This window comes from Aplysia californica, unplaced genomic scaffold (genome assembly GCF_000002075.1).
Source record: "Aplysia californica isolate F4 #8 unplaced genomic scaffold, AplCal3.0 scaffold00131, whole genome shotgun sequence".
Lineage (NCBI taxonomy): Eukaryota > Metazoa > Mollusca > Gastropoda > Aplysiida > Aplysiidae > Aplysia > Aplysia californica.
In genome coordinates, this window is record NW_004797401.1 from 975740 (window position 1) to 1003671 (window position 27932).

Below are 27932 nucleotides of genomic sequence, written 5' to 3' on the forward strand. Positions count from 1 at the left end.
CCTACATTGAGTCTTTTTAGCGTCTTTGAATTGTGGGCAAATTTTCATTCATGTTTTTTTTTCTGTTAAAACACTGTCAGGTCATAAGATTCGCGGCTACTTAAAGTTGCAAATTGTTGAGGACTGTTATTGTTTGAATGTGTGTATTTACAGTTTGTTTATGTAATTTATGCTGCTTGTGGATGACAAGTTTGATGTTTTAATAAGACAAGACAAGACATGACTTGAAATTTGGAAATATTAAGTTTGCCTTTACTTCTTCACGTAACTGTTAAGTTTTCATGTTTTTCTTTCCCCAGATTTGATTTCAACCGTCACTTGTCCGGAAAAATCAACAGGTTCATACGTTATCCAGAAAAAGTCAACTTAAGAAATTTTATGAGCCAAAAACAGGTTAGCTTTCCAACTTGATCTTCATGACAAAGTGACTTTTAGTTTTCAACATTAAGCAGTATGAAAGGGAACTTTTAAGGTTCACCTGTGTATTGCTACTCTTTTGTCTGTTTTCCAGTGCTTGTTAGACTCAACTTCGTCAGCAGTGCAGTAAAGATTTGCACTGTTGACAGTTACAGTGATGTATTACTTATTCATACGTTTTATGGTATTGTGAAATATTTCAGGGCAATTTATGTCCCCACTTGTATATTGCTATCACTTGTGTAAAAACAATCCAGTGTTCTTGTGATTTGACTACATTGTAGTGCCTCCAGTATACGATATTCTGATCAGTGCTGTAGTTTCCTCTTTTCGTGGTTTGCTCTGGTGGGTTTGCTTCTTTTTTCCCATCAAACACTTATCAGGGGGCTCTCATGGCCTGGAGGTTAAGGTGTTGGCCTCTCATTCAAAGGTCCCGGGTTCGAATTCGGGTAGCGACCGAAAACATTTCCTCTCTAAAATTGTCTCCTTTCACCTTCTTTCCTGCTCTCTAGCTATGTTCTATCGTCTGCTTTCGTCTCCTCTTTCTGCCCCCACCCCCTCACCTCCTCTGGGCTCCTGACTCTTTTTGCAGACTTTCTACTGGTGCTCCTTGGCTCATTCTTACTGCTGTCTTTCAGCCACACTCCTGATCTTCTGGTAGGAAAGGTCTACACATAGCCTTCTTGGACAAGGGCGAAAAATCTCCGAGGACGCGTGTGCAAGTTGCGCACATTAAAGATCCCTTGGTGGTATAAAATCTATAAGAGTAGGCTTCGGCCGCCACCCGGACAAAATAAAAAATTTCCTACCAACTCTAAAAGTTTAATGTGTCCCGCACGCTCATATGACCTTATGTAGTTGCGAGCGCAGTAAAACACTTACCAAAAAAAACCCAGCAGCCCCCCCCCACCTATCATCCTTATCTGTCCTTTTTTGTGTTTGTTACTCTCTTGTAACACCTCTAATCTGCGGTACTCATATGACCTTATTTTGTTGCAAATGCTGAAAACTCTTACTAAAACTAAAACTTTCTCTTTCCTTCAGATACCTAGGTTTGTTCAAGTAAAAAAAAAATCCCTACTTGGTTCCTAGATCAAGCCTTTGTGAGGTGGGGAATGTACTTTTGCCTTTTGGTCCAGGAGTATGTGGACTGGAGGACATAGTGTTATTTCTTGGCTTATACAATACTCCCAATTTATTTTAATTTTCATTTGCAGGGAGAACCTGTCCTTTACCATTTATATGGAGTGGTTGTCCACTCTGGTCACAGCAGTGATCACGGACATTATTACAGCTATGTCAAGTCTCCAAGCAAGACATGGTACTGCATGAATGACTCATCAGTAAGTACAACTTTATTTATGCTTTAAAGTAATGTTGCTTTTGTATCAGTGACTATGCGTTCATTTCCCGTTTTTCTCCTTCTGTGCTATGTACTTTATGTCTTTATCAAGCCCCTATTTGTCAAGTGATATATGTGTTGATCAGTCTGGCTTTTTTTAAATGTGTGAGTAATTCTTAAAGGTCAGTTGAAAAATGTTGAAACATACAAGTTTTTAAATAGTGCTTTTATGCAATATACAGTCCAACTTACTCCAATGGCTTCCTGTATAAGACAATCACCTGTACAAACGGCTACTTCCCATTTCTTGAAAAAAAATTTTACATTATAATTACAGTGTATAGGACGGCCACGTTCCTCTTCAAAAATGAGTGGCCAGCTAAGCTGATTTTGGACTTCGGAAGACAATCAGAAACATCATTTGCGCAAGTTAAAAGATGTCAAAACTCCAATACTGGAAGTGCCATGCTCGTCACAGTATGGCAAACAGATAACATTGACATGTACTTGCCTGATTTTAGTTCATTGGAAAGGCATCCCTTGTGAACATCATTCATAGTGAAGCACACATAGATAATAACCTCCCCCCGGGGCAGTGCCACCGACTGTAGTGTCTTTAAGCCATTCCTAAAGGGGGACATTTCTCGTTCAAGTACAGTAGAATTGTAAATGAGCTGATTCATCGTGTCATCTGTGCCTGATCTACAACAGGGGACTGCTGCTTTTTCTTTCGTAATCCTTGCTATTGTCATTATCCTCTACTTCTTTTGTATGTTTGTCACTCTCTTGTGACCTATTTCCGGGGTGCTTTGATAGTCGAAGCAGACCTTGTGCTGTTGAAGCTAGAGAGGTGAGCAGAGTAAGTCTGATTCCCTGTAAAGACTTTTGTATTGACACCCACCCCTTGGCGCTCATATGACTTTATGCAGTTGCGAGTGCCGTAAAAACCCTCTACTCTAATAAAAATATAAAATAGATGATAATGTGATATATATAAAAACACTGCAGAGTTCATTTTAGGATCAGCAATGGTGGATTCTAAGCACATGATAAAAAAGCAGTGTGTTATGACAAGAGGTGATGAGAGTCCCTTCTCATGTAAATGAAACTATTGCTACTGGAATGCTTTCAAATATGTACTGGCTCTATTTTGCTTTCAATTTGAGTATACTCTAGGTGTCTAGTTTGGTATTCATGACAGACTTTGACAACATAGAGTTCTGAAATGATTTGATATCTTTTCTCTTTGTTTCCCAGGTTCATCAAGTGAATGCAAACACAGTGTTCAATTCGGATGCATATGTCTTGTTCTATGCACGCATAAATAGAAACATCAGTGCTGCTCATTCCGGTCCTAACAACGTTCATGCGAAGAACTCGTCTCCAGTCAAGGTAGGGATTTTATGACAAAAATTTTTTTATTTTTTATTTGACATATTTGCTCGAGAGCAAGCCATGACTTGTGATATAACAGGTATCTGGTACATACTGCTTGTATAACTGAGGCCCATTCGGTAAAGGTTTTTAAAAAAAATACAGATACAGTTTATTTTTTTCTAATTATTACTTTTTTTTTTTTTAAGGACCTAGACCTGCATGTTTGCCGACAATCGTCTGAAATCCGACAATCGCGAGCCGGCCGATGCTATCAGTAGGCCCACCTGTATCAGTCAACGTACGCAGTGCGAGGCCTGGCCGACTGCCAGCGCCCCCCTTTTCTCCCGCCGGCTTTGTCAGCACTTTCGTTTTCGTGCCGACGTCGGCGTTTCCGACATAATTGTCGGAACCTGAGTAGAAATGCGAATACGAAAAAGGACGACGACCTAAATTATCTACTTTCAGTTTCTTGCTAGAGCGGCCATTTTGAATTTCGTTTGTTGACTAATTCAATTGTTCAGATCCTGTGGATTCATTCAAGTCCGACTCACTTCTAACAGAATCTAGATCTAGATTTATAATATAGATCATTATTTATCTTCAATGGAGGATTCATATTCCAATTCTATCGTGTCAAACTCTATCATAGGTTGTGCTGTAATATTAATGTTGGTAAAAAGCATTTCATCAGGTGCGTGAATTATTTATTTATTTAGAATATCTAGATCTAGAATCTAGATATAGATCTAATGTAGATATAGATCTAGATCTAGAATCTAGACTCAGCTGAGTCCCTCTGTTCGGAATCGGGTGCAGATTTCTAGTTCAAGGCCTATTCCTATTCACTTGTTCTACAAGATCTATATCTAGATCTAGATTTATTTAGATTACTAGATCTAGATCTAGATTTAGATCTAGATTATATATGGAGGATTCATATTCCCTATTCTATTGTGTGTTATTGTATCAAACCCTATTTTATAGCAATGTAGATCTAGATATATCTAAATCTAGGTCTAGATGTAGGCCATATTAATGCTCCTTGTTTGTTTTGGAGTGTGGTTTTTTTAAATTTTTTAATTTTGGACTTGTGCTGGCCTTTTTACATGAGGCCAGTTGCAAGTTCTTTTTTGGGGTAGGCCTAGGGTTAGGTCTTTTCTTTATTTTGTGTTTGTTGGGGTGGTCGCTCGTTACTCGGTAGTCCTTCCTTATGACTCCCACAAAAGCTGGGGGGGTTTTTTTTTGGGGGGGGGGCGCAAAATTTTCAGACAATCTGGTTGAGGCTCACATGCAGGTCTAAAGGACCTTGAAGAAATGTGATGATAAAACACTCACTAAAAGTCAATATTTAAATTTTGTCAAAAAAGTCAAGTCAAGCCACCCCACCTCACCTACTTCACTTTACTTTTACTTTTACGATCCAGCGGCCATTTGGGTTCGAGCCCTTCGGTCTGTCGATATGGCAAAGAATTTACAGGTTTTAATCAGCTGTGCTTTGTGGCTGTATAGAGTATTTCCGATGTCTGGGGAGGCAGGTAGGTAGGTGCTACGCGGGTCGCAAAATGCAGGGCAGTTAAAGAGGTGGTGTGGTACTGTTTTATCCTGGCAGTCGCACAACGGGCAGTCGGGTGGGGTTTCCTTGCGGATCCTATTAAGGTATGAATTTAGTGGGATGTGTTGTGTTCGTAGGCGAAATATTATGACTTGTTCTCTTCTACTCAGGGAATTTATTGCATCTTTTGAGTACCCCACCTCACCTTATGCACATGTGTTTACACTGGTTTATCATGATATGCCCAAATAGTTATCTCTTCTGTATTCAAACTACGTACCCCTCAGGTTTACATTCAGTGATTTAGTAATGTGTCAGTGTTCCCTAGTCACCCTTTTGAGGTTTGTTTTATCCTTGTTCTTCTCTTAAATGGCAAGAAAAAAAAGAAAAAAGCACACTATTGTTTATAAGGAATTGCACTAAGTTTTAATCGTTAAACTTGTGCTTTCCAGAAAACACTTGTGAAAATAGAATTAGCAGGCTTTTAGAGGGTGACCTTGGCATAGTTTATTGAATTTTACTCCTTGAATTTTTCAGGTTCCATTCTCCAGCGTGATGATACAAAACCATTTGAAGCAGGAGAAAACCCAAATGGTCAATGGGATTCATGGTAATGCAGAGTTGCTGCCTTCACATTGTGACATAATAGCAAAATGTCTTAAATATTTTCATTATGTGTCATTTGAAATATATATTGTTCCTTTATAATGGATAACCTCTCAGCAGATGATAGGGCTTCTGTAATTATGGTGGCTTATCACTTTAATTGCTGTGCTGACATTTTCATGTGTAATGCTAATTTTGTGTGTCGGTTCTGCCTTCTTTCTTTCCTTCTTCTTATTCCTAACCTTTGGGACCACAGCTCTTTGCATATGAAATAACCTATTTGTGTCTCGCACAGCAATACAAATTTATGGAGTGTATAGAAAGGCTTCTCATATTTGACTAATGTTTTTGCTTTAAAAAAAAAAATCATTTGTGTGAACCTGTCCTCTCCCACATCATGACTTTTTGTGGTCTTTTGGTTTCTTTTCACCATTTCAGCAGCGGTGACAAATGTATTGCTTTGTACTTTCAAGCATGGTTTTTAACTTTTTTGTACCCTATTAATTGCAATTCCTTACTGGCTGGTGTACCTGATGAACAGTTACAACAACTACAAAGAGTACAAAATATTGCTGCCAAAATAATTACTAAAAAACTAAAGCATGATCATGTGACTCCTATTTTAAAAGCATTACACTGGCTCCCAGTGAAAGAGCGTATCATATATAAAATCTGTTTAACTTGCTACAAGTGCTTAAATGATTTATCACCGGACTATCTAAAACAGCTTTTAACACCCTATGTGCCTCCTAGAACGCTCAGATCATCTAGTGACAAAACAACCCTTGTTAAGCCTAAAATAAATTTCAAATCATATGGCCAACGCTCTTTTTCATATTTTGCCCCACTTGTTTGGAATAGGCTTCCAAAAACTATCAGAGAAGCAGAAAATCTAGAAATTTTTAAGAAGAAACTAAAATCATTTCTATTTTCATCATATTTCGATTAGACAGAATGCATCCAAGCTGTAGATCGTTGTGAGTTTGTATGTGCGTATGTGCATATGTATGTATGTGAGTATGTATATGTGTGTGGTGCGTGCGTGAGTGAATATGTGTTTGCTTGAGTATGTAACACTATGTATCTTTAAAATTGATTTGTAAATCCATTATATGTATCATGTTAAGCGCATAGAGCATTGCATAAGTGGATATGCGCTATATAAATGCAATCCATTATTATTATTATTTAATTTGTGCGTTTGTTGAATAGTAGTGCACTTGAAAAAACAGGTTAACTTTTGGGGCAATATCCTCAGTTCTGGTCTGTTATTTTTTCATTTCCCATTCTGTTTATGACAGCATGTATTCCATGTTGTGTATATGGTTACAGTTATTATATTTGTGTGCTTACAGTCACTTTATTTCCAGATATATTAAATCTTAGGGGCAACCTTGATCAATAGATGGTTCTGTTTTTAAGGGGGTGGAAAGCTCAACTCATTTGACTGGAAAAAAACCCCAACGCTTAATAGAAGTGAACAATATATTTTTTCTTTCCACTCAGGAAAAGCGACTAGTGAGTTGGGCACCCCCATCAAGAGACAGCAGCCTGCAGGTTCATCGCTTTCATCCTCTTCTGTTGCAAATGGTCCGAAGATTGTTCCTCATGGCACGTCACCCTCAGCTTTGCCTGGTGCTCACAACAAGATATCCTTCCCAATCTTAACCCCTCAGCAGAAAAAGCAGTTACACTTGCAGCAGCAGAAGGACGATGGCAAGCGTATTGTTCTTCAGATCAAACATGGGAATTCTACTACCATGGAGAAGTCTCCTGATGGCAAGTCAAAGGTGGTCAACGGTGGTGGGAGCAACAAACCTGCAGCTCAATTAAAGTCCTCTGGTCTTGTGCCATACAATGATGATTCTGACTCAGAGCAAGAAAACAACAGTGCTGGTGGTAACTCTGTTCGACTTAACAAATCGCCTCATCACAGGACTACAGATGTTGCTAGTACATCGTCATCTGCTTCTGGTGGCAGCTACATTCAGGCATCAGGGGATCACCACCATCATCACAACTACGCTTCTGTCAGGTCAATACCATTGCCGTCTGACTCTGGAGATGGACACAAAAGTGGCATTTCCTCCACTCACAAGACGTCTGTATCGTCAGACATGCAGAATTTGTCCCAAACAAAAGATGGCTCCCGCTCCCCTCATGTCCACCAGATGCATAGTCAAAATGGCATTAAGCAGTCCCCTCGCTCATCAGACACTCACCGCTGGAAAGGTTCTTCCTCCCCCTCCTCCTCATCTCAGCATTCTTGGGTATCGAAAAAAGTCAATGCTCAAGGCAACACCGCCACCACCACCACCACCTCCACCACCACCTCTTCCTCCTCCGCCCTGTTTCAAGCCTCGGCAGCAGGTAAGGGTGGCGTTGTGGCTTTGGAGCTCCCTCCTGTTGTAAATGTCTCATCATCCTCCTCCTCCACACCCAGCTGCTCGGCCAGGGTAAAGGCCACCGCGGGGAACTGGCTGGTCCAGCCCCAGGACTGTGCCCCGAGCCCCCGGGGCTCCTGCTCTAGCACTAACAGTGTCAATTCCACCACTGGGTGGACCGTAGAGTCCAAAGGTAAATCAACATTTCACTTCCTCTCTGTTTGCTTTCCCGCCCTCCTGCTGAGCACTTAACTTTGATCTAATTTTCCCCACTCATTATTTACCCCCTTTCATCCTAAATCAGGTCCTGTTCTTTGCAATTTTCAATTAGTACGAGGTGCATTCATTAAAAAAAAATTTTTTTTTTTGGAATGAGTATCTTGTGGGTATCTGTGCTTTGGAATAGGGGCTTTTCATCTCGCTTTTTTGTGATTGTTATGTGAATTTGTGACCAGTGTGTTGTTAGTGCTACTTTTGTTTTTGTTGTGTGAAGAAGCTCATAGCACTTGTCACTACCCCACATGGCATTGCTTCCAAATCCTTTTCCTTATGTGACAAAGAGTAAAGTTGCTGATATGCAGAATTTTTAGAGGGCCATTTTTTCAACTGGATTTTCATATCTAGATTAGTTTCAGTAGATAATTGATGTGGCAAGGAGGGCACTAGTGCATGGTCCTTCTCTCTTTTTCTGTCATTTTATTCTTTCATCATGTTTTTCTCTGTTTCTCAATTTCCTTGACCTCATTGTTTCTGCCTGAGTCACTGTAAAAACACAAGCAATAAATAGTGATGGTAGAAGTGCTTCTTGTTGAATAGGCAAGAACATTGTCAGAGAAAGTCTGATGCCTCTGTGGCGAGGAGTTTCCATCTGTTTGTAGGTTTTCCAATTTTATAATGAGCTGATTAGTTACTATTGTAGTATGCGCATTCAGATGTTCACAGACCTGCCACTCATCCCGATTCTTTAGCCCCAAATCTCGGGCATCCCGATTTCGATAGCGTGTGTCCCGGTTTTTTAGTTCAGTTTGTTGCACTGGATTTTTCTTTAAAAAGACTTGCTTTGCCTTCTTCTCTGTTGCGGGAAGCACCCGTTAAACTTTTTGTCAGCAGGAACTCAGAGCCCTGTTTTCCTAAATATCGATGCTGGATTGAGTAGTTGACTCACCCCAAGTTGTTTTGGATCTTTGCTTGCATGTGTTATTTCAACTCTATAACGGAAGCAATATCGATTTGGCATTTTGACATGGGACATTCTCGGGAGACTTATATGCAGTTGCGAGCGGCGTATAACCTCTACAAAAACGAACAATTCTCAAGAGGTCTACTTTCGCTTTAGTTTCCACTCAGAATTCTCTGTTGATGGCCTGATAACTGTTTGAATTGTGATATATAAATGGTCAATATTATTCATAGTTTTGCTGTTACTTTCAAAACAAGCTTTGTCCGAGCTTTGCTTAGTGGGGCCCATCAAGTCCAGTCAGTAAAATGGTTTCAATCGCGCGTTTGCATCATGCTACATGACTTCGGCATGGGAGTTCTACGTGTGTCGGGGGTCAACTTAAGTTCATGCACACTAGTTGAAACATCTTTCGGGACTTATCGGGGGGGGGGGGGGGCACACGGCACTTGGACTATGAAAGGAGTGCTTAACATGATACTTCAAGATTAAAAAAAAAAAATAATGATTAAGCGCACACACACTCACACAGACACACAGGGCATATACATTCATTTTTATATATTTATGCAAACTCTTGGAAAATATTTTAGTGAGCTTGGTAGTCACCCTGGACTCATTTGTCGTTGATCCCGATTTTTTTCACCAATCAAATCCCGATTTTTTTCCCGCCGAGGTCCCGATTTTTAGATTTCATAGAATGGCAGGTCTGTGTTCACCTTCTGCAACTTGTTTCTTCTTAACAAGCATTCTAATGAGGACCATATTCACTAGTTTTGTATAATTAGCATTTAACAATGGGAGAGTGGGTGGTTGGCGCGTGCTGTGGTGTGGTTTGCTTCTTCTTTCCAGTCAGATGTGTATCGTCTTTGTCTCCCCTCTTTCTTTTTTGTTCATTACTCTCTTGTAACACCTCTAGTCTTCGGCACTATTTGACCTTATTGTGTTTCAAGTGCCGTAAAACACTTACTAAAAAAAAAACAAAAAAACCCCAAAACAATGGGAGTGAGCTCTTTTATAGTTTTATCATGTTGTGGAAAGAGCATGTTTGCCACATGTACTTTTTCCTTACTTGCTTTCTAAAAAATTGCCTTGTCCCTTACTTTAAGGCGACATGATCATATTTAAATTTTAACTTAATGTCCTTTCTTTACTCACTAAACATTGATTTTATGGGTTGGGATGTTTTGTTTTTAATGTTTTTTTAATCAAATAATTTGGGATCTTGGACAAAAATAATTTCCACTTAACTTTTCATTGCAGAAAAACGTGTACAGTATAATAATAATTTATCGATGTGTCTGTACTTAACATTGGGACATCAGGTGGCAGGGAGCTGGAGTTGCTAATGGGTTTTTGTTCCCAAGGGAAGGGTCTTTTGATTGTTTTGATAATTAAGCTTTTTTAAAAATAAAGTGAACATCGATAAAAATTCAAGACAACCATCCATGTTACAAAATGATATGTGCATGTACACCTGAAAGAAGTACCTGTGTTTTCCCCACTACTGTCAGTTGTTCTTTAAGTTTGCTCCACACCGAACTTGAGTACCAGTACACACATCAAAGCATTTTCCCCCCTCCTGCATGAAAATTAATGGCCCTGCAAATGATGTCCAAGTTGATCTTTTCCAGCTTTGATTTTTTGCTTTTGGCCTTTGGTTGCTCCCTGTCTTTTATGAGAGGTGATACTCATTTGATTTTGGAGCTTAGTATTAATAATTGATGAATCAGTGAAGAGTGGTGATAGGTTTGGTCAGGGAAGCCTTGGCGCAACTTCATTGCACGGTTCTAAGATGCCATTTACACTGCTACAATATGGTTGCGTCAGTGGATATTAATATTCCTTCGGGTCGTAACGTTATGGGGGGTTTTAAACAATTCTGGAAACTCATTTTTTATTTATTTGATATCAATGCCTTTGATTACTTCAGTACTATTGATTTAGTTTTTGAAATTATGCTGGCCACGAACGCATGTTTAACCTTTAAAACAAAAATGAGTTAGCTGACAATTGAAAAGTTTGAAAATAGAAAGCTTAGTCTAGTCTTCGTTTTTATTTTCAATTTTCATTATCAAAGAGCCAAGTGGGGCACCCTCAGTGGCAATCTCAATTTCTCGCTCTCTTCCAAGACGGAATATCGTGGCTGCTGCCATGACTATCGGTACAAAAATCAGACATAAAGTATTGACAAATTTATTTATTGATCAAAGAAATGCACTCAGACAGTGCTAAAATAATTAAAACTTCCCAGTATACCTTTCTTTATAAAGGAGACATACTTTCCACAAAAATTCAGTAATATTCACCTTGCAACTTCGTATTGGTATTTTTATGACATTATTGTTTGATTTAGTTATTGGAGGGTTTTTGCACTCAAATCATCAGACATGTGGAATTTATAAAGCATGTTCTATTCCTTCCTGAGTGGACTGATGCAGTATAATATATATGACGTTCATAAAATTGGTGATTTCTCAAGGGTTGATTTGACTTCTCTGTCCTGTGAAGACGACTTGTTCTTACTGGTGCCATAATTTTATTTCCCCTTCTCTTTGGCTCATATCATATTTGTCCATTTTTCAGGGTCCTCTTCAAATGGGCACTCGTCAAAGCTACAAAAATCTGATGTGGAGAATGGTTTCAGCAATAAATCGTTTTTCTTCTCGTCTGTGACGTCCTCTTCAGAAAAGATTAAGCCCACTGACAATGATGGTTCTAGTTCTCAAAGACTTAATACGAAATCGGAGAAAAAGGATGTCCCTAGAAAATCTCTCTTTGGACTGAAGTCTCCGGACAGGAAGAGGGAAAAGAAGTCCCCTTTTGAGTTAGAAGTGCCTCGTACTCCAGTGGATATTTCTGACACAAGGGGCCTCCTGGTATCCCCTAGCAGTTCTGCAGCCAGTGACAGTGGGCTTCGGAAAGTCAAAAAACACAAAAAAAAGCAGAAGCACAAGGATCAGGATGCAAGTGGTAGAGATGATGAGGTTCGGGATGACAGTTCATCTCGGAGTGATTCAGTTTCTTCAAAAAAGAAGAAGAAACACAAACACAAGAAAGTGAAAGTAGAAAAACAGAAGAAAAAGTATCGCAAAGATTGGGACAGTTCTGACAGCGATTCCTCTTACGACAAAAGGCACACGTACAAGAAACAGAAACGCAGCAGGTGTGACTCAGACTCCTCCGACAGCAGCCAAAATAGCAAAGGTCGGAACAAGCGGGCCTCCAAGAGCAGCCACTCGGAGGAAGATTATGAATGGGTGGAGAAGACGATCGACACTCCTCCCCCAAGAGAGAGTTTTGTGCCGTACAAGAGTAAAGGTTGGTGTTTAGTTACTTTTTGGTGTGTTTCTGACCCCACGGGTGAGTCATAGAGAGATCACGACTTGCCCCATCTCTCATGTGTGAATCAGGAATGACCAATTTTCATGATTTTGATTTATTTTTTGGGGGGGGGGGGATGATGATTATATCAAGTTTTACCCCAGAACTTCCATTTTGTAAACTGCAGTTGTGTTGTGGAGAGGGAAATGTCATCTTTTTTTCCAGAATCGTATGTGTTTGAGGGACATAATTATGTTGTTTGATGGCTCATTGTCTTAGGAAGGAACTGGGTTTGTCCTTGCCAACTCATTTGTGGTTGGAGGCTCTGGTGCAGTTTACTCTCTCTGCAAGTTTTTTTCAAGGTTAATATTTTTCTGACATTGCTATTCCAAGGGTAATCATTAAAATCTTATTTAGTAGCCTTCTTTCTGCTGTAGCGACGCCTGACTGGCTTAGCGGTGGCGTCTGTGGCCTATTAGTTAGGCTGTCAGACTTGCAACCGTAAGGTCACGGGTTCGAATCTTGTCAGGATCCAAACATGTCCTTGACTTGGGAAGGCACTTTACACAAATTGTCCTCACTTCGGCCAGGTGGGAATGGGTACCCAGCTATAGACAGTGAAAGATCTTGTCAAGTTTGTTAGTGTTTGATGGCTTAATCAGCTGCTTGCAGTGTATGCTTCCCAGGAAGCTGATAATGTTTCTGAGTGTTCTGTTGTCTGCTGGGGTATTAATATAAGTGTAAAACGCACAGAGCTTGCGGTAGAGCGGGGTTATGCGCTATACAAATGCTTTTAATGATTATCTGTCAAATTAATATTAATAATTATTATTTTATTTGAAAGAGGGGGCGGAGGGGCAGGAGATGATGACACACTGTGGTAGCATGTGCATATATGTCTGTGTGGGTATAATTAAATCTCTCGATACCATGCATTTGTGCTTTATGTCAATCTTGTCTCATAACTGGCATCTTATGTTGACGAAAAAAAAAATTTCTTCCTCTAGGGAAGTTGGGAAACCTTTCTTGGCTTGTAATGTCTTCCTGTTGCACATCTCTGTCCAGCTTCTGTCCAAGCGTGGAATCACTATGTAAAGGACGACCTAGCCCCCAGGAAGAATGGGGACCATTCCAAACTTAAAGCTCAGTGGGACGGCACAAGAGTTCCCAAGATTGCACGAGATATTGGCGGTTCTAGTCTGACTCTGGGAAATGGTGAGTTTTTTTCCATTTTTCTTTTTGGTCTTAACTCTTTTTATCCGGGCTACAGCTAGACTCATAACGAGGACTAGACCGGGCTACGAGTAAACTCGGAACAGCTATACGATCATGTCAAACAGCTTATGTGGGTGGTTGGTGGATGCTCTGGTGTGGTTTGCTTCTTCTTTCCTATCAAACATCTATCGTCTTTACCTCCCTCCTTCTTTTTTATGTTTGTTACTCTCCTGTAACACCTCTAACCTTCGGCACTTATATGACCTTATTGTGTTGTGTTGCAAGTGCCATAAAACACTTACAAAAACATAAAACAGCTAGTTTTGCTTGTAACTACCGAAGTATGCAAAATTCTTATTCTGTCTGAATAGTTATATTTTAACAATGAACGGCGATTTTTGTGTTTTTGATGGGTGTAGAAGCTTGAAGAACGTCTCAAAAACGTACGTTCATGATCGACGAAGTACTTAGAGAAGTAGCGCTGGATTGTGAGGTGGAATTAGACTAATGACAGTGCTGTATATTCCATTGTGGATGATAACAAACAGGAATTAGACTCATCTAATAATGATTCAGATCATGGTGAAGGGACCAGTACTGGATTTCGTGAAGTACCGATGCGTAGGGGTAGATTTGTAAATCAAAGGGGACGTCGTGGGCGCGGCAATCAGGGTCAAGTTGGAGGATGGAATACACCTCAAAATCTACATTGTGGAATTGGTGTAATTCCTAACCACATACATTTTCAAATAGTACATTCAATTTCTAACATAACAGCCAAATTTTCTTAAAATCAAAGAGTACTCGTAACTTATATGGCGTGGCTGCCCCAGAACGGGTACAGAGTCCTTGGGGGTACGGCCAGGATTAAAAGAGTTACCTCTTCCTTCAGCAACTGTTAATGTTTTTTAATAGATGGATGTATTGCTAGTTTTCACCTTCTTATTGTCAGTGTTGTATAGTGGTGCTGGTACATTCTTGCTATTCTCCTCATTTCAGTATCATCATGGGATGGAGGCAAAAATCATGTTGACCAAGAGATAGAGGAAGAAAAGCTGAGCAAGAAGCGTCATTGGTCAGAGGAGTACAATGAAGAGCTTGATTCTGGAAAGGTATGTGCTTTGTAGAGGGATTTTTTGTTCTTTCTGCTGAGCTGAGGTGTGCTACTTTTACTCATTAGTGTGATATGCATGCTAAATTTCACCCATAAGAGAGATACAGTTCTTTCACTAGTGGCAGATGGCAACGAAGTCCCTATCTGTTAAACTAATGTCAAACGAGATTATAACAAAGATAGGAACATGGAGCAGTGGAATGATATTTTAAACGGATAGGGTTTTCCAGGTAGCTAGGGAAAGGAAGGATAACAGTATAGTTAAATTGAGACTTGCAGAAACGATATGAAATCAGAAAGATTAGAGCCTGGAGAGCTTTTTATACTCTGGCCACCCAGATGAAAAAGCAAGGCTTAAAGAAGGTGTAGCTTTCATGCTCCCGAGGAAAGCAGAAAAAGCCATGATCGTGTTGGAATAATATCAGTAAGAGCATCCTATACTACAGAGAACAGGTACGTCGACCTAAATGCTATCCAATGCTATGTCCCCACAAATGATAATGGGGAGGAAACCAAGGACTAGTTTGACGGTCAACAATAGCAGATATAGGAGGAATATATGGCCAAAGTCAATATCCTCATAAAATATAATAATGCAAAGATAGGATGAGGTAACACAGGTGATAAAGTGGTCATGAGACGCTGTGGAATAAGAGAAGAGGAGACATTGGTGAAAGACTGAAGGACTTGTGTGCAGGTAACAACGTCGTCAAAGGAGGAGGCATTTTTTCATGCAAAAGGATACATAAAAGACAACCTGGATATCTCTGACCACACAGCTGGAAATTGGATAGACCACATTTGTGTGTGCAAGAAATTCAGATCAGTGGAAGATGTTTTTAAGTGTAAAAATGGGCTAACAAAGGTTTAGACCATAATCTTGTATTGGTAAGTTTACGCTATGGATCAATAGAATTAAAAGCACAAATGGAAACTAAGAAAAGAGGGCCAAATACAGCATGCAGTTTCTTGCCACAGAAGCTCCAACTAGCATCACAAAACTAAAATCTTTGGCAGAACTTATACCAAAGTATATATAAAACTCATTTCCAGTTTGATCTCTAAAGAGTCGATAGACAAAACACAGCAGTAGAGGGAGCACATGGAAACACTTACAAAACGGGACTAGCTGAAAGAGCTGCACAAGAAGAATACACACAAAACAACAGAGGAGTGGAACTTACAGGCAGACAAGCGCAGGTTTATAGAGGAAATAGCGAAAATGGCAGAACAGAGAGGAAGGCCGAGATACATCAGGGTATGAAATCTGGGGGTAGATGTCAGACGTATGGGGCACAGCTGGCTGACGGTAGAAAAAATGGCCCTGACAGTATACTTCATACCAGGATGAAAGGCAAATGACTCGATTGCAGAGACCTACTACTTTCACTTAAGCTACTAATACTATTTCATCCATTAGTAATTTGCTATTTACATTCATAACAGAGATAATGTCACTTTTTAAACTCAGGGATATTGAGATCTTTATGCTACTTTCATCCATTATAAACATTTGTTGCTTTTGTGATTGAATGGTCAAAGTCGCAGTGAAAACTTAAAGGCTTTTTGGTTTTAATTTTTATTTAAGAAAGTATTAAGCATGGTGTTGATAAAACAGTTTTTTATGGAATGTGTATTTACCACAATGTTTCGACCTTTTATTATATTTTGAAGGAATATAGTGGTGTGTAGGTAGTCCTTCGTTGCCGAAGATGACTATGAATCCTGCAGCTCATCTGTGGACGCGTATGTGGCTGTGCAATCCGATCTTGGATGTACAATGTCTGTTGTAGAGGGGACACTGGAATGTCGTGGTTGTGGTGGTTGGCTTATGTCTCCTCTCTCTTCTGGTCGTCAGTCTCTCCCTGTAGTTTGTATCACTGTTTCTGCTGGCCAGGCGTTTCTTTCGGTGGCAGTTCTTTTGAGTTCTTTGGGGGTTACCTTTGCGAGCTGAAGGTTTTCCTTTATAATGTCTTTGAACCGCTTTTTTGGCCTCCCAAGATTTCTTTTGCCACTTGCGAGTTCGCCGTACAGCAGCTGTTTGGGCATTCGGTGGTCTTCCATGTGGATGACATGGCCGACCCATCTCAGTTGGGCTTTGACGAGCATGCTTACTATGCTTTGTGAGCTTGACCGGTTGAGGACCTCAATATTGGTGATGCGGTCTTGCCACCGGATGCCGAGTATGCTGCGGAGAGCCCTTTGATGGAACTGCTCTAATTTGTTGATGTGCTTCCTGTAGAGTGTCCAGGTCTCCGAACCGTAGAGGAGGGAGGAGAGCACAACAGCTTTGTACACTTTGATTTTGGTTGACAGCCGGACATTGTGCTGTTTTAGTACCTTGTTTTTCAGTCTACCGAGAGCTTGGCTAGCTTTGCTGATTCTTGAATCAATTTCCTGATCGATGGAGCCGTCTGCAGAGATGAAACTTCCAAGATATTTAAAGTTCTTGGTGTTCTTCAGGCTGTTGCCATTGATAGTGATGTTTGGAGACAGTGGGTTAGTTTGTGGGGCAGGCTGGTGAAGAACTTCAGTTTTCCCGATGCTTATTGTAAGCCCAAAGAGCTTTGAGGCTTCTAGTGGCATTGGCAAGAAAAAGTGCTGAACTCAGTTTTACCATGGTTACAGGTACGCAAAGATATTTAGTGTGGCTCTTTTTAAAAATCTGACAGCAGCAATATTTTTTCATGCTTGCTCTTCATCACATAAAAATATATTATTTCGAGTCAAAAAATGTGTTTTGTCAAATGGAAAATTAAAATTGATTTGTTCATGATAGAGGTCATGACATATTATGAGACTTTTGTCTGAGTGAAGGCCATTGAGCAATTGTTTTCATTTTCACTTTTATTCAGGTCAAGAAAACAAAAAGGTTGAAAGAAGATCATGGCTTTAACTCCTCGTACAACCCATTTCAACACCATCAGTCTTTGAAGTCAGGGGACAAGGTAAGTTGTGCTGCTACACTGGCTCCATGTTTTATCTTTTACAAGCCTAAGATGTTGGAACAGCAAGATAATTCTTTGTTTATGTGAGCCACCTTTGAATGATACTCACTGTAGAAAAGAAACCAATAAATCAGGACGATGAAACAGGGCGAAAGTAGAAAAAGAGGCTATTTATTGTATTAGTATTTATGTTTTTAGTAATGATCTTTGCAAGAGTCATTGTTTATCAAATGCAGTCCTTCTGTCTCATTTGCGTTTCAGCGAAAATGTTCTTTTCAATTCTTTTAGTACCATTTAACCCCTAGAGCGCTGACTTATTTCCCCTTTTATTTTCCCTCTATGCTGAATTTATTTTGGAAAAACGCCAGATTTGCACAAACGCTTTTTGGTTTTTTTTTGGGGATAATAACTTTTTTATTTGTCAAAATTTCTAATGAAGGTAAGAATAAAAGTTTTAGAATATTGGAAGTTCTTTATGAAAGTTCGATGCAAAAAGTATTTTGTGAAGTTGTTTTAGTCGTGGTGTTGGAAATGAATGAATAAAAAGCCATTTTGATTTTTTAAAATAAAAAATTTAAAAAATCGATTAAAAAAAATAAATTTAAATCAAAATTTTTAAAATTTAAATCAGATTTTAAAAAATGTTTATATTTTTAAAATGTCGACACAGTTTCGGATTTTTGGTGGCTAAAAGTATGTTCTTTTAGTGCAAAATGCATTGTCTTTATTTTAACTAATTATTAATTTAAGCAACTGCAATTTTAGAAAGCCTTAGGGGGGCTCTCGTGGCCTAGGGGTTAAGGTGTTGGCCTCTCATTCAAAGGTCCCGCGTTTGATTCCGGGTAGCGACCAAAACATTTTCTTCTCTAAAATTGTCTCCTTTCACATCCTTTCCTGATCTCTAACAATGTTCTGTTGTCTGCTTTCATCTCCACTTTCTGCCCCCACCCCCTCACCTCCTTTGCCCCCTCCTCTGGGCTCCTGACTCTTTCTGCAGCCTTTCTACTGCTACTCCTTGGCTCCTCCTAACTGCTGTCTTTCTGCCACACCCCTGATCTTCTGGTAGGAAAGATCTACACCTAGCCTTCTCGGACAAGGGCGAAAAATCTCGGAGGGCCCGTGTGCAAGTTGCGCACGTTAAAGATCCCTTGGTGGCCTAAAATCGATAAGAGTAGGCTTCGGCCGCCACCCGGGCAAAATTCAAAATTTCCTACCAACGAAAAAGTATTAGTGTGTCCCGCACGCTCATATGACCTTATGCAGTTGCGAGCGCCGTAAAACCCTATACTAAACAACAAACAAGAAAGCCTTAATCTGCTATATAAGTGAATTATGGCTACAGACAATTTAAAATGAAGAAAATGTCAGTCTAAAAGGGAGGGGGGGGGGGGTAATTATGCATAGATAAACTTGCATTTTATTACAGTGTGTGTGTGTGCGCGCACTTGTGTTTGTCTAAAAAGAAAAAGAAAATGCTAATTTCAATTATGAAAAAAAAAAGTAAATTGAATACTGTATTATTTTACTACTTACAGTGACAGGGGGGAAAGCAGACTTTTAAGCATGATTATATTAGTCTACTAAACCTTATATCTGTTTAATAAAACCAAGGAAGGGAATTCTGAATGTTTAAATATGTAAAAACTTAATACATTTAAAAAAAAAAGTGATTTAAATCACTGATGTTTTTTTAAAAAATCAAGTTGATTAAAATAAAAAAAATCAGCTGATTTAAATCAACCCAGCTCTGATTTCAATTATGGAAAAAAAAAGTAAATTGAATACTGTATTATTTTACAGTGAAAGGGTGGAAAGCAGACTTTTAAGCATGATTATATTAGTCTACTAAACCTTATATCTGTTTTATGAAACCAAGGAAAGGAATTCTGAATGTTGAAATATATAAAAACTGAATAAAAATAATATTTTAAAAAAAGTGATTTAAACCACTGATTTTTATTTTAAAAATCAAGTTGATTTAAATTTAAAAAATCAACGGATTTAAATCAACCCAACCCCTGTTCACAAAGTGTTAGCTCTAGCTCAAAACCCTCGAAATCATCTTCCAATTCAAGGAAAATACACGGAACATCTTCATCTGAATCTGATGCGACACTATTTTCATGTTCGTCGCAGGTCGCCATCGCGAATTTTCCAACTTCATTGTCACTCCTTGCACATCGATCGAACCCCGTGACAGGAAAAATGGCGGGTGAAATCAATTCTGCGTAGCCTACCAGCCAGCAGTATAAAAATAAGTTCTTCGTTCTTTCCGTACATCATGTTATACTATGCCAATGTCTATCGCAACCGGTCGCAATCAACGCTTTACGGAAGTTCGGGCCGTCGTGACCAGCACTCTAAGGGTTAACATTAGATTAGAGATAATGGTCTTCTCACTCTTGGTAATATTCGTGGGACTGATAATGTTCTAGGACTGTTCTGTACTTTTCTTCGTGTGAGTTAACAGGCCCTTTGGGGCGGTAGTATGTTCTTTCACTTCTTTTGTGTTTCTTTTCCTTATCTTTTTTTTTCTTTTTCTTTTTTTTTTTTTTGGTTTAGTTTTGGTAACACAAATAGGTTAAATAGGTGTTGAAGATTAGAGAATAAGGGCGATAGCAGAGCTGCCAACCTCACGCGAAAATTACGCATTCTTACTTTTTAAAACTTTTGTACACTTATAACGCTGGGGAACGCTGACCAAGATGGCCCAAAACAGACAGAGCTTGAGATCCTTTGTTGCTGCCCTAAATGCCAGATGGTGTAATGGGTAGTAAGTACACTTATAAGACTTTTTCGTATATTGTACGCCTTTTTCGTGTCAGCCGCGTAGCATTAGGACTTTAGATTTCATATTCTTCTCCTTTTCCCGCAAATTTCTGCCCCAATAACCGTTATTCGGTAACCTCTTGTTCCTGCTGGTCCCGTGTCTGAGTGTCCCTATCGCTTATCATTTGCTGTGGGACATCGTGTGTTATTGGGGATTTTAAATCAATAGTTCAAAAAGTATATTGTGAATTGGTTGCTATGGATACGGCAGCCATATTGGATTTTGTTTACCTTTTTCAGTCCCATGTTATTCCAGTATTTATCAGTGCTTCCACTCTTCCGTATTTTTACGGAAATCCGTATTTTCTGCCAGTTCCGTACTTGTCCCTTCATCATTATCTACTCCCTCCGTAAAAAAACTGCGACAGTGCAGGACTGCAGAAATTCTGTACTTGTCTTGTATAAGGTACGGATATTTACGGTAATTCTCTCGGCAACAAGTTAACGTTATAGAAACCTGCCAAATTGCGCATTTCCTGCAATCGGACATTATACCGCCATGTCCCAGCAGGGAGGTTGTCCCAGGCCCATGCATTCATTGCGTGTTGGTCAGCAGTACATTTTTTACCTGCAGATGGATCAAAATCTGGTGAACTTTTTGTGCCAACTTCCTCCTTTCTGTCATTCACTCATTCCTTCTGTCTATCTTCGGATTGTTGCCGCGGCTGGAAAAACTGCGCGTTGATCAAGACTGATTTTGATCTTAGACAGAAAATTACTGTCGGAAAGAAACTTTTTTTCGCAAATTTTATCTAGATCTAGAGAAATTATCAATACGAAGATTCTACGGCACGTGAACGCAATATAAGGATAAGGGCCGCGAAGAAAGAAATATATGCTGATACGGTCGTGCCCACTACGGATGGGATCGGCCAATTGCGCTGATCGCCCGACTCGGTCGAACAACCATGTTTGTTTTGAAACTGAAAACAAACACGTTTGTTTTTGAGGCGATCGAGTCGGGCACCTCGTATAAAATCAAGAATAATTCAAAGTGGTGTTCCGAGGTTGTGACAGGCGACTTTCATACATGAAAATTTAGAAAAAATGTGGGTATGCGCTGCGCAACCGTATTTTGAAGGTACATCTATTCATTATTCCCAGGTTTGCCTGCTGTCAATGGTGCGACTACAAATTAATTGAATTATAGTAGCAATGAAAGGGAAATCTGCTTTTAAACATTTCCAGCATTGGAAAGATGCTGGTGATGAAGTCAAACAAGACAAAATGTTGGTGAAAAAATAAATATTATGGGCTGTAGGCAACATCTTCAAACAGGCTCCCAAATGCCATTTTCTACCCTCTAAAAGCACTAAATTTCAATTTCTTCAAGGGCTCCGCCCTCTGAACCCCCACCGGGACGCTGTCCCAGGACCCTGCTGGGGGCCGCAGAATTTTCCTTACTTTTCAGCTTCAGCTGGTGGAAACACTGATTTATTAACCGATTCACATCTTATTTGACATGCCACCCGTAAATATGTAGCTCTTAAATTTGGCGGGTTGAATTTTTTATATATGCTTCAGAGATGCCAACCAGTACAATTTTACTTATGCTAATACGATTTTTTGCCGAAAATACGCGAATACGACTTTTCATGAAAAAATACGCATGTTGGAATGCGAAAAATACGAGATTCAGCTTAGGCAAGTAATCCTTATTATCTCAAGTCCCATCTTTTGTCAAAATAGTTTCAGTAGTATCGCGGAACTGGAATACTATATTTGAAAACCAAGTCCGATAAGGTCTGTAAGTTCAATTTTGCCGGTCGCGATTGTGATATTATATTCGTTCAGCTTTTCGCCGTCCGAGAGTACGTTTCACTTTCACACGAACAGGCGGAAGTGTATGTGACACCGAGGCTTGATCGGGAAAATCAAGATCTACTTTCGCCTTCGTTACCACCCAGAAGTTTGCTAGCGGTAGTCTGAACGCAACATTTGTGACATGCAGGTTGTGCAGTATAAACGCTGTGTCGCGTGCAAATAAAATTTAATACATACTCCGAATCGTCTCTGTGCTGTCACTTGTGTGAAAAAAAGGAAAGAAAATTCAAGCTTCGTCCGATTTTTAGATTGTCTGGCTCGCCATCGTGACCGGTCACTGACCCTGCGCACATTCGCATCATAAAAATACAGCATCGTGTGAGCAAAGACCGTCTTGGGTGGGAGTGACGGCGTGGCGAAGTACAGGACTACGGAATGGAAAATTTGAACCCAAAACACGATTTCTAGGTGCCCCACCAGCCCTTAAGCGAACCTGGATCGTAAGTGGTGGGATCTTTGGCGGAGACAACTGTTTTGTATTGTTATGCACATTTTAATGACTGTGAGTGTGACATTTGATGTAGGCTACAGTGGAAATTATTTTCTTTTATGACCCCCAGCATAGGGACGCTTCCTCTTCCTCCTGGTCTCAGGATCACAGCTACCACCAGCACCACGACCATCACTACCATAAAAAGTCTCAGTTATCATCATCATCGTCATCCTCCTCTCACCCGTGGCGACACAACGACTATCAGACGTATAGTAAGAACAACAGCAATCGTTTCAAGCCTTATCGTTCTCAGACCAGTACTTTCTCTTATTGATGATGGTGTGTATATATAGTGTTGCATTGATTTCAGTGTTAAGTACGTTTTGGCCAGCGAGCATTATTACCGGTAGCTTTTTAAAATCTTGTTATGAAGTAATTGATTGTGTCTCAAGGGACTAGTCCAAAGAGACTTTTGCAGCATCTTTTTGAAAGAAATAACTCTTTTAGCTTGTATGAAAGTGCCTTTGTGCAGATGTTTGAAATTGTGGGAGACTGGAAAATTGTTAAGCATGTAGGAATGCAGCATGTGCATGAATATTCTACTTTTTAAATTTTTACTTGAGCAATAGTGATTCATTGGCATATGTATATAGACATTATTCCAGCTATTGTCATAAACTCCAGTGTATGTCAACTGGGAAGGATAATCATGCCAGTCATGTAAACTTTCACTTGAACACAACAAAATTGGATGTTTGTAAAAGTCTCTCCCCCATCATGTTTTGTTTTATGTTTGGAAGTTTTGTCTTCATTTGTTTTACGAGTATTGTAAGTTAATGCGCTGAAAACTGAAGTAAAATGCTTTATCTTGTACAATTTCTGAGATTTTGTGTATAAGCAAGATTTCCTTTTTGAACTGTGAATCGCACTGATTCTTAATCAATATAAATGCTCACTGGTATTTGGTTTACACTAGGACTTGATATATTTCAGTCTGAATTCAACCCCTTGTTTGTTTGGTGGGGTTTTTGTTGTTGTGGTGGGTTGCCCCAAACTCCAGTATCTAGCTAGACAATTGAATTTTAGGGTCACTGTATTTCCCTCCTTGCCCGGTGAAGTTTTGTGGAGACATCTAATGTTTTCTTCTGTCAGGCAGCCTGTATATTTTCAATGATGTCAAGAGAGTTTTGTGAAGCCAAGGATGGGATAGGGAAAGATTTCAAAGGAGAAGCAAATTTTTTATAAGTTTTCTGACATGTTCCAAATAATTTCCTAGCAAATTTTATCTCTAGCGCAACTAAAAAAATTGTTTGTCTTCATCTTAGCTTGTCATGCTTCTTGCCTTTTCATATGTTCATGCTTTTATGATTGATTTCTTAGAAAATGTTTTAGACCACTCATGTACCTATCATTTCACAGACAGGTTTCATCAAGACATTCACAAATCCAATATTTCATGCAGAATTGATAATCTCATGGTTTCTGTTATAACCAAGGAAGGGAACAGCGGAAAAATGAACGAACTTGTTTTAAAGACTCGTTGACTCATAAAGAACTTTGCTTTTCAATGACTTTTGCACTCAGGTTGTGAAAACTCCTACATCCTCACTGGCAGTCAAAAGACATTATTTGCAAGAAAGCTCTAGTTAATTACTCTTTCTTTTATATTCATAATTTTCCAGAGTGCACAGTCTGTATGTCAAGAAATACAGAGGTGTTATTACTCAGGTGCCTGTTTTTGTGTTTTGGAACCGTATTACTCTTTTGTTTAATCATATGGCTGGTTGTTTAATGACAAAATTAGATTGGCCTTATGGTTTGTTTACCTTTGTCGTCAGCAAAACTTGTGTACTTGCATTAATGTGTTGAGATGTTGCCCGGCCAGATGTTACCTGTATTGATGTTTGCAAACTTCTGCCCATTTGGTTCTATTTGTCAAAATCATTGCCTGTTAATAGGCAGTTTAGTGAATGCGCTCACGGCTGGGCGAATCAGCCACGATACGCCCGTAGACTTATATGATCTGCCGTGAAGCCTCACGTTATTGTGGGTTTTGGTTCGTTTTGTGAATCGCACTACCACATCTGATACATCTCTTTAAACGGAAATGAAAGATCTTCAAAATGTCAGTCTTCACGTAAAAATCGATTTGGTTGAACTGGAAATATTTGCTTCAGAATATTTCCCCAGCTATTTTCAGAATATTAAGTCAGCTCCCCATCCTTCTTTTTCAAAGTTTTGTGCATACATTTGTGTCAAACTATATTTTATGCTTTTTATTTTATCATATTTGGCTCTTGAATAGTGCAGATGATAGCTAAATCTAGATTTTCCTGTTTAGAATTAGCATTATTTAGTACAGCAGCAGTCAGAGAGCCTGCATCTTCTAGATCTAACTTATTAAAAGATTTTGGGCTTTGGAATGGAAATAAAACTTGGAATTGTACAGTTTTAAGTAATTTTAGATTCAGCATCTAGCCATATTATTCAGTCAATAATAATAATCTCATCATTACAACCACTTACTTTTATTAGATACCAATAACTTTTATCTAAAAATCAGTTTTGCACAAACTTACTAGTAGAGAACAAAGTTTTTAAGCCTCTGCTCAGTCTTTCAGTACCTATTAATTTTGTGTTATTTTCTGGATATTTTTACTTTTTACGTTATCAAATTGTGCTGTTTTCTTTGATATTGGCCAAAGAATAGCAGGAGAATTTTCAGACCATGAGTCTCTGACTTATGATTTTTTAAAAAGATTGTGCTCATCCATGAAAATATTGCTAATTGATGATAACTCAGAACAATACAATTGTCAATAATAGTGAATTAAAATGTGTGGAAAAAAAAAAATGAGGTAGACTATAACTTATTTTAAAAATTGCATGTGCAAGTGAAGATCATAAGATGATTTTGTTATTTTCTGGTATTCTTTCTGCAGTTTATTAAATGTTCCAGTGGGCTTACTACTAAAATGTATGTCTCCGAAGAACACTTTTCTTGACTTTATAAGCTCTTTATATTTGAAAGCATAAAATATAGTTTGACACAAATGTATGCACAAAACTGAAAAAGAAGGATGGGGAGCTGACTTATGGTCATTAAGAGTTAAAAAAAAATTTTTTTTTACAGAATCAGTTTTAAGATGAGAAAGCCCTAAAAAACAAAGTTTAAATTCATAAGAATGCCCATAAAATTAGAAAATTACTACTTAATTGGCTTAATTCTTTAATAATTATGAACAGTGACGAAAAACAAAGAGAATAAAGTATGGTTTGTGTAAATATGACTATTAGCAGCAAAGATATTGCCCGTTTTGTCAATTTTGTGTTATTTTTTAGGGTGATTTTTTAACCAAAAAAATATTGTGACTTTTTAAAGAGGCGTTTTGTAGTTTTGTGCATTCTATATAAAATTCCCAACAAATTGATGTATAACACATTTAGAAGAGTAATGGTCATTTGTTTTGTAAAGTTGCATTTTGATGTCACAAAAACTCAATGTTAACAATGGTCTGAAATTGGCAGGATTTTAGGTATGAAAAAATCGCCATAACCTTTTAACCAATAAAGATATCAACACAATGTAAACTGTTTTATGATCGTGAAGGCAAGGGCTTTCAAATGAAAGTATTTTAAAGCATGTCAGACAACTTTGAAATTTTCTCTAAACTGCCTTCTGTTACATGTCTTGTTTTCCGCTTTTTACGGGGATTCTGAAAAAAATCCTACTTCAGTTTCCAAAGGTTTTGTGAGTCTGTTTTGGTAAAGACTCACCTACAAAATTGCTGATTTACTAGAAACTGAAAGTTGTGAAGAGCTTTTGAGCTTTTTGAAAGAGGTTACCTCTCATTGTATAGAGTGCTCATGCTGCTTTCTTCATTATAAATTGTATTAGAGTATGTTGTTGAATAAATGCTTTTCTTTGCATTAATTGTAATTGAATTCAAGTTTATATAATTTTATAGCTTAGCCTCAAGGAACAAGTGAATTAATAGGAAGCGAGGTAATGGGCTAGAAATTTACTAAGAGTGTTTTCTTGGACATGGAGTTTTTTAGAACCAGTTGCACATATTTAGGTATCCATAATTCTGTTGTTTTTTTAATTTGTCGTCTTGTCAGAGGTGGTTAAACCTGTCTTGTATAATTTGGCTTAGAGTGCTGGATTGAAATTGTTCATTAGCCGGAGGTGTGGGAAATGTGCACTCTGCTGGTTTGATCAAAGGAAGTGTCACTCTGAGTAGAGAAGTTTTTGTTTCTTGGGGTTTGTTTTGCACATCATTGAAACTTATGGTTACAATTGTGCCTGTCAGATATTTGTTAGAAATAGAAGAAAATATTACTACATGTCACCCCATAATACGAGCTCAGAACTGTTTTTTGGGCTTGGTTTTTTCTCCAGTCTTAAAAAAAATCTTTACAGAAAAGGAGTAAAGGTATCTCAACGAAGAAGATAGGGAAAAAAGATGAGTCCACGTGAAATGGCCAATTCTTCCATGCTTAGAAAGTGATCTTTTACTGTGATTAATAAAAACTAGTATTACAATTTTGTACATTCATGCATACCAAGTGTCTGACATGTTACAAATAAAACACTGGCATGTTACACATTGAGACCCAATGGGTCACTCAAGAAATCTGGAGCACAACTGAATTGTGGAAGATGAGTGATGGGAATTTCGTTCTTGTCAGAGACGCCGAGGGCTATTGCTGAACTTTTACAATAAAGTTGTGTGTTTTTGTGCAAGTTCATAATCAAGTAACTGCCTTTGTTCAAATTTAGTTGTATGGTTAGTGAGCAACTTTGGCAATTTTTTGTTCTGTACATATAGTTAATTTATTTTGTTCTCTCCAAAACCACAAATGAATGCATATTGTTTCAGTTTCGGTCTTTAAAATTGCTCAAGAAGTGTTCATTTCAGAAGTGGCTAAGCGTTCTAAAGAGAAATGAACCTGAAAGTCCTAGGAGTTGAGGGCAAGGGTGAACCAGCTCTGACAACGCAGACTTCAATACAAAATGTTAAGCCTGAGAGCTAGGTGACCAGAGACTAACTCTAACATGTGTCTGTTGTAACTGATGCTAATCTGAATTCTTGAGTGGTTGGCTCACTATAACTTTGATGACCATGTCTACATTTTATTATTTCAATGCTGCTGAATGTTATGCAACTTTTAGCAGCTCTGTATTTTCTGTCAGTTTAAAATGGACAGTAAACAGTGCGAATATAGTGTATTATTTTTTTTTTACCATTCTTCAGTTTTTTTCTTTTCCACATCAGAACTTTGTGCATGTGGTGGGATTTGTCAATAGCCCATTACAATAATGACCAGTGTATGTGAAAGTGTCTCTGTGTTATTTTCTTTCCTGTAGTCCCCTTTAAAAAAAAAAA

General features: G+C 38.7%; 1 protein-coding gene across 4 annotated transcripts in view; it reads left to right on the forward strand.

The window, feature by feature from the left end:
- LOC101854788 (ubiquitin carboxyl-terminal hydrolase 36) overlaps nucleotides 1-27932 on the forward strand; it is a 42152-nt gene extending 14220 nt beyond the window's left edge. For 3 of the 4 annotated variants that reach the window (XM_013081457.2, XM_005096546.3, XM_005096545.3), the window contains 10 exons: nucleotides 300-393; nucleotides 1635-1760; nucleotides 3017-3151; nucleotides 5226-5298; nucleotides 6801-7871; nucleotides 11442-12176; nucleotides 13245-13394; nucleotides 14394-14506; nucleotides 17364-17456; nucleotides 22670-27932. In XM_013081457.2, coding sequence (XP_012936911.1) covers nucleotides 300-393; nucleotides 1635-1760; nucleotides 3017-3151; nucleotides 5226-5298; nucleotides 6801-7871; nucleotides 11442-12176; nucleotides 13245-13394; nucleotides 14394-14506; nucleotides 17364-17456; nucleotides 22670-22876 — 2797 coding nt within the window. In that variant the 3' untranslated portion in view covers nucleotides 22877-27932. The remainder of the gene's footprint in view (nucleotides 1-299; nucleotides 394-1634; nucleotides 1761-3016; nucleotides 3152-5225; nucleotides 5299-6800; nucleotides 7872-11441; nucleotides 12177-13244; nucleotides 13395-14393; nucleotides 14507-17363; nucleotides 17457-22669) is intronic. The other variant, XM_005096547.3, reaches the window with a different exon arrangement.